Source organism: Loa loa, assembly GCF_000183805.2.
Source record: "Loa loa unplaced genomic scaffold supercont3.147, whole genome shotgun sequence".
Taxonomy (NCBI): Eukaryota; Metazoa; Nematoda; class Chromadorea; order Rhabditida; family Onchocercidae; genus Loa; species Loa loa.
The window spans coordinates 67018-74100 of NW_018108327.1; the positions used below are offsets into that span (position 1 = coordinate 67018).

The window sequence follows — 7083 nt, forward strand, 5'->3', positions numbered from 1 at the left end:
TTTTTTTTTTTTTTTTTGATGTTTAAATATTATAAAGTAATAATAATGATGCTAACAATAAACATTGTGAATATTATACATTTGACAATTAATTTATTTTCATACATTTTTTTTTTTAACATTTACATAAAAGATTGATGACAGATTTTTAAAATAAAATGTCACTTGTTTTACCTTAAAAGTTATTAAAATGAGTGTCATTAATTTTGTCATTTATTCCATCAAATGTCACTTTCTAATAAATACCATATTCAATGAATGTCACTTATCACTGACTTCTTGTTATTTTGATGAATTTAACCAACCTAATGAAAATGAAAATAGAATTAATGAAGTGTCAACAAGGGATGACAATTACTCTTTCTTCAGTCTTTTATATCTTTCAATTCTTGAACGTTTATGAAATCGTTTTTAAGCATAATGTACGCAAATAATTGATTGAATTAATGAATTGTTATTATTTTTTTCTTTATTATTTAATTTTAAAAATATTAATTATAATAATTTTAGAGCAATTAAAATTCTCAATGTCTACATTTAAAATACTAATCATAGCATTATTGCTTGTTATTAATCATTTTTGTTGCAGTGATTCTAAACGATTACAAGGTAAATCATTCATTTTTTTTTTCTTTCCTCCTTTACTTTTACAATATGTTATTTTATTATTGCCATTAATGTTGAGCAGGTTCTTCTTTTAATTTAATAATATTTGATAGAGGAAAGTATCCTTTTCTATAATTTTCTTTTAAAATTCATTTCATCACATTTTATCATTCGATTTAATTTTTCGTCTGAATTTACTGTCTGTCGATGATAAGCTTTCATAAAAATTAAATAATTAATTAATATAGTAAATTATTTTTAGACAATGATTTTGCACGACAAATTTTATTCCGAGGCAATTTTGAACCAATGCGATATTATTTGAGTGTTAGAAATTTATTTTATTTTTTATATAAAAAAATTACAAAAAAAAGGAAAAAAAGAAGAGAAATATTGCAAAAATATTATTTAAAACAATTTTTTTTTCACATAAGTAACATTTAATAGGATAATTGATAAGAAATTATTTTAAATTATAAAATTATAGTTTGAAAAATTTGCTACTCCCTCAAATAATACGTAAATGATTAATTTGTTTTAGGAAGAATTTATTGAAATTTTTTATCAAATTTTATTAAAAAAAAACAATGATTGATTTATTTTATAAATTTTAATTGAAAAAAATTACCAAAACATTTAGCTAATTAATTTAAATTTTAGCCAAATGATGCATACCTGGTTAAACGTGTACCAAGTGCAGCAGATATGATGATACGTTTTGGGAAACGTTTTACAACATATGATGGTTCGATTGGTGATATTAATGATGATTAATAATGAATGCTATTACAATCGTTAATTTTCAAAATTTTTTGATTTGAAAATTTTATTCAATGATTTTACTATACTTATGTGATGAGTAATTTCAAAAAAAAAATTGTTTGAAATTTTATCGAATAATTCAAAAAAAAAAAATTGTATGATATTTTGCAAAATCTTTTTGTAAATTTTTGAAAAAATTATTAAAATTTTTGGTTATTTTCAAATTTTGAAAGTTCTTTTTTGAAGAAATTTAAGATTTGAAAAAAAAAATTTCAACAAATCAATTCCAATTTTAGGATTTCATTTGTTTCAATGGAAAATTGATGTTATAATTTGCGTTTATTTATGTTATTATTTATACCAATATATGTTGCTTTATAAATTTTGCATTGTGAATTAAAAAAAAAAAATGGGTAAATTGTTACTTAAAATGAAAATAAATTGCAACAAATGTTCTTTGATTGATTTGCAAAGTAATTAGTCACAAAAAAATTGAGGAATACATTTGCATATTCTAGACTATCGTAATCGAAAAAACGATTTTTTTTTCGAAGAATATTTTGAAAAGTTTAAGAAATTTAATCATTCTAATATTGCTAATATTTAAATTTCAAATATATTTATAAAAATTTAAATGCTCAAAGTTAAAGTTAAAATTGTCCTATTTCAATTTTAAAATTTCATTAACACCAATATTTTTTTACGCTAGAAATTTAAGTGGAAAATTAAAATGTAAATTTGAAATTCTCAATTGTTTACGAATTTTAATTCTAATATATTTAAACATCAATTATCAATTGATTTGCATATATTTTGTGACGAATATTAGTAAATATTATTTATTATTAAATATGGAAAACCAGATTTTAAGCTATAATATTTGTTAATCGAAAAATCGATGAGAGATGGAAAAACGCGCTAATATTTTCATGTTATACTCGTCGAAATTAATTTCGTCTTATTGTTGTTAATTTTGTTACGTGAAAAAGAAGAATTAAATTTATCAAAAACTTAACATAATTAAATTCAAATTAAATTAAATTACTTAATTATATATATGCTAGATTATATGAAATATTATGTAAAATAACACACAAAATTTGTCACATATACATGACAATTATCGTGATAATTTTTCTTTTTTTTTCGGTTGACAAATGTTTCATAATAATTGCTTAGCCTTTTATTGAGGTCATATTTTAGTAAAACAAGAATACAAGCTTTATAAATATAACATCCCATATATACTCATATAACCTGTTTTTCCTCTAACAATCGAATTTTAGACATCAATTTATTTTAACCAATTTTAATTCTCTTCCAAATGCAAGTTAACTTGTTTAATTTCTCTCCCCTATCGATGATCAAGTTTTTACTCTAACTTGTCAATTCTCATATGCTATCTATACAACATTAGAATATATACCGGGAAATTCCATAACATCTGGATTATTAATACATCATCGGAAGATATACCGGGAAATTTCATAACATCTGGATTATAAGCGGTGGGATGAGAGGAAAATTTTGATTCATCTATAATTATCGTTTTAAAGATTTAGAAAAAAAAATCATTTTTACTTGTTTAATGTAAATTTTCCATAGTAATTCAATCATTGTATATTTGATGATTAATGTGGATAGGTTTGGAAAAAATTGCGAAAAATTTGCATAATTATTTCTTTTTTCAAATGAAATTCTTTCTAAACTTTTAATTTTTAAAATTTAATTAAATTTTTTAACTTTACACTTCTTTCGAGTTGCTCTTTCTTTTTTTGAAATTTTTTAAGGATTTTATTTGACAAATGCTTACTTTCTCGCTAATTGATTGAATAGTAATTTCTGAAAAAAGTTTTTCTTTCTTTTTTTTTTCTGTTATTATTGTTGAAAGAAGAAGAATGAAAGTTTACTTTTTGGGCGTTTTTGTTTCAATCAATAATTCTTATCTTTACAATGATAAAACAATCAATGCAATAAGAATTATTGTTTTCAACTTTTGAGTTTACTTTCTGGTCCCATTGAATTGTTAACATTATTTTGCTTATTCCCAAAAATTGTTTTATAAATTATACTTATGCCTTTTTGAGAAGTAAATGATCAGTAAAATGTACAAAGTTGAAAGGTCAGATATTTTTTTGAAAGCACAAGATAAAATGTTATAAGATCATAAGGTATTTCAATCATTTTACTCTCAATATCTGCTCAAATTTCTAAATTTCCTGAATATTTTCCGGAAAACATTTCCTGAATATTTTCCGGAAAATTTATTGCAAAAGAAAAAGAATGCCATTTTATTGCTCTTCGTTTCCCTTTTTCTACTTATACAAAAGCAAGTAATGCAATTTTTTTTTTTTTTTCCATTCGTTTATATCCGTAATGAGTTTTGTCATTATATACAAATCAGTGTGAAACGGAAAAAAATATCCCTTCTTTTCCTGTATGTTTCAATCAAATCAATCGGTACGAAATACTGCTAATCCGGAACAGAAGATAAAAACGATCGGAATGTCTCGACGACTATTCTCACCTTGTCATATAATGCCAAGTATATTTACTGATCATTGGCGTTCATCAAATTATTTGCCCTGTGGAATCTTACGATTCAGAGATGAAGATCTTCTCAGCAGTCAAGTGGGTGAGGTGAAATTCCAGAAGAAATTTCTTCTTACTAAAAAATTATTTAATTTTAAAATATTCAAACAAATTTTTACCTGAATTAATATAGTATCTTGGTAATAGTAACAATCGTTCAGTCATTTAAGTTTAATTTCAAATTTCAAATTAATTTTTTTTCTTCAACTTTCTATCGTTTAGTTGTTTCAAAAAATTGACAGTTAAATTAAAAATTGACAATTAAATCATTTCCAATTCCTTTTTTTCCTTTAATTTGTTATATGATTGTATTTTAGATAATCGATAATGCTGAAAAATTTTCTGTATCAATCGATGCACGAAATTTTGCACCAAATGAAATAATGGTTTGTTCACAACAGATTATCAATGAAATGTTTGCTACTTTGATGGAAATTGCAAACCAAAGGAAAGGAAATATTTGAATTAGTTAAAAAAGCGAAGGCATATTTTGTTTCGAATTAATTAGCTATTAATTTGTTTGTTTAGCTTATTCATAAATGTCGTTTTTCTTTTTTAATTTTAATGAAAATTTAGGTAAATGCTAAAGGTAACGAGCTGAAAATTAGCGCAATACATGTTGACAATAATGGCAGGGTAATACAATTTTTACTTTGATATTTTTAAAAGTATGCCAAAATGTTTGTAGCAATAAACTTGCAAATTTATTAACTGTGATAGTTTCAACTAATTAATTACGCTAGAAAAAAACTTTTCTGGAATTTCAAAATGTCAGAAAATCAAATCATTTCAAGCTATTAAGCTAGGCTAAAGTGGTTATATTAATTCTAAGTTTTAAGAAAAAGTAAAACTTTATTTTCCTTAAAATTTTATTTCAAAATTAACTTTGCAATTTTTCACTTAAAGAAACAATTCGAACGGCGTTACGTGATTCCGGATAACGTAATGACGGAATGCAACGAAACCAAAATCAGTCCAAATGGAATACTTACTATCACCTTATTTAAAAAGCATTTACCTTCGTGATTACCCATATGTAATGTAAATATTTTACTAAAATTTTTAGCCGAAGAACTTCAAATTACAATGTTGTTATTATATTTCAATAAAACAATAGTTTAGCAATGAAATTATTTGGGAAAATTAGTAGGATTGAGTAAAATGTAACCTGAAATATGCTAAAATAGGATAAGCATGAAGAGTTTAAGCGAATGGAAAATAAACAATTTATTCATAAATGAAATGAAATAATATCTATTTTTGATACATTTTTCATGATAAATTTTTTTTTTATTTCAATAATAATGTGACAATTTCCATTGTATAAAATTTTTTATGAAATTAAAAAGAAAATGATTTATGTAAACAAATGAATCGAAATGGTTGTTTGGTGGATTTTTGTAATTTTTTGTTTTTACACATTTTTTATAATTGCTGAATAAAATTTACTGATAAAATTTAACAAACATACCAGATTTTTACCAATGAAAGATAGTTAATTAATCAATCAATTCTTGATTTAATTGATAAAATGAAATTTATTGAATTGATAAGATTCAGGAAAATTGATATCAATATCAGAAGGGAATGCATGTTATCCTGATATTGAGTAAATAATTAAAATTTGATAAATGCGATAATTTGGCTTAAACTTTCATTACTCACAATTTATGAATAATATAGCAATCATCCTTTAACAGATTATCCTATCTTAATTTTATGCATTCACTTTTGTGATATATCCATTAATAAGATCAAAGGATGAAATTGATGTTGAAATTAGTTTTATAGAATTTAAAATTAAAATATATGGCTGATCATAGATTAACAATTATTTGACTCTTTCCTCGTCATTTTTTAAAAATTCATTCACTGCAAGAAGGAAGAGCAATATAAAAGGGAGGAAGAAGAGAGGAGGATTTAATGGATGACAGATAATAGTTTTGTTGTCAGATGTGACATCCATCTGATCGTGTCATCAATGCAATCATCATTACTTAGGGTCAGTGTGCTTCCGCTACGACTTAATATCATCCATTCTTTAAAGTTCAATCAAAGCCAACATTTTCATATCTATTATATTCACAGAGATTTGTATGCAATTACAAAGTATAAGCATGGCTAAATAATAGCAAGAGCAATAAATGCAGATTTGGGCATGTGAAAAATGGGCTTTGGTCAGTGATGACCACTTTGCTTCAATAGTTCACTGTATCTTAAATAGATCTAGAAAATGAGGAGTAATATAATTATGAGAGGTAAAGATGATGAATGAATAGATGATATTTTTGTGTCACCCATCTTTTTGATATTTAGCATCAAATTTTAATTAGTTCAAAATAAATGTAATCAAATTTTCAGATGGAATTTGAAACTTTTATTATTCAAAATAAAAGGAATGATAAAAGAATAATTATGTAATTTCAATTTAAAATTTTCAAACTTTTAAATTCTTCGATAATTTAAAATATCCTCAAATTAATACTAATGTGGCCGATATTATTTCTTTCAATCAATTTGATTACATTTAACATTATCGTTGCTAATTTTTTTCCCGATCATCCAACAATAAAATGTAAGTTTCAGTTTAATAATTATTCAATCTTAATATCTCTATTGTCTATAATTTAATAACTCATTAATACTTTATGTTATACTTAATCTTTTTTAATTATTAAAACAAATTCCTTCCAGTATTTCATTAATTTTGTTAAAAATCAATTCATTTAAAATATGCAAATGTATGATTGAATATTATAAAAAAATATAATTTGAGAGGATGCATTATATACCTTCAAATATGTAATAGTAACAATAATAGCAATCATTTTTAGCTGCTAATGTAATTTGTACAGATGATGGGATTACTGTAAATATTAAATTCAATCAATTTTTTGACGGTAAAATATACTCTGTCAAATATTCCATCAATCCAGATTGCATTTATCATAATTCAAATGATACGCCAATTATTGCAATTGAATTTGTTATACCACTAAATAAATGTGGTACAAGAATATCAAGGAATACAAGAAATGTTATCATTTCAATTATTTGTTATATTAATTTCATTTAGCAAAAAAAAAAAAAGAAAAACCTTAAGAAAAATTTTAAAATTTTAAC

At 23.4% G+C, this 7083-nt stretch overlaps 2 protein-coding genes across 2 annotated transcripts; both read left to right on the plus strand.

Moving 5' to 3' along the window:
* Nucleotides 1-527: 527 nt before the first annotated feature.
* On the plus strand, nt 528-1380 carry LOAG_11246 (FMRFamide-family peptide; the record flags this gene model as incomplete). Its single annotated transcript, XM_003146768.1, has 3 exons — nt 528-609; nt 869-933; nt 1267-1380. 3 exons carry the CDS (start codon nt 528-530, stop codon nt 1378-1380), a joined length of 261 nt encoding a protein of 86 aa, XP_003146816.1.
* A 2425-nt stretch (nt 1381-3805) lies between these two features.
* On the plus strand, nt 3806-4986 carry LOAG_11247 (hypothetical protein; the record flags this gene model as incomplete). Its single annotated transcript, XM_020448319.1, has 4 exons — nt 3806-4008; nt 4278-4346; nt 4537-4596; nt 4867-4986. Coding segments are annotated over 4 exons (452 nt in total), but the record flags the coding sequence as incomplete, so codon positions are not given.
* Nucleotides 4987-7083: the final 2097 nt, after the last annotated feature.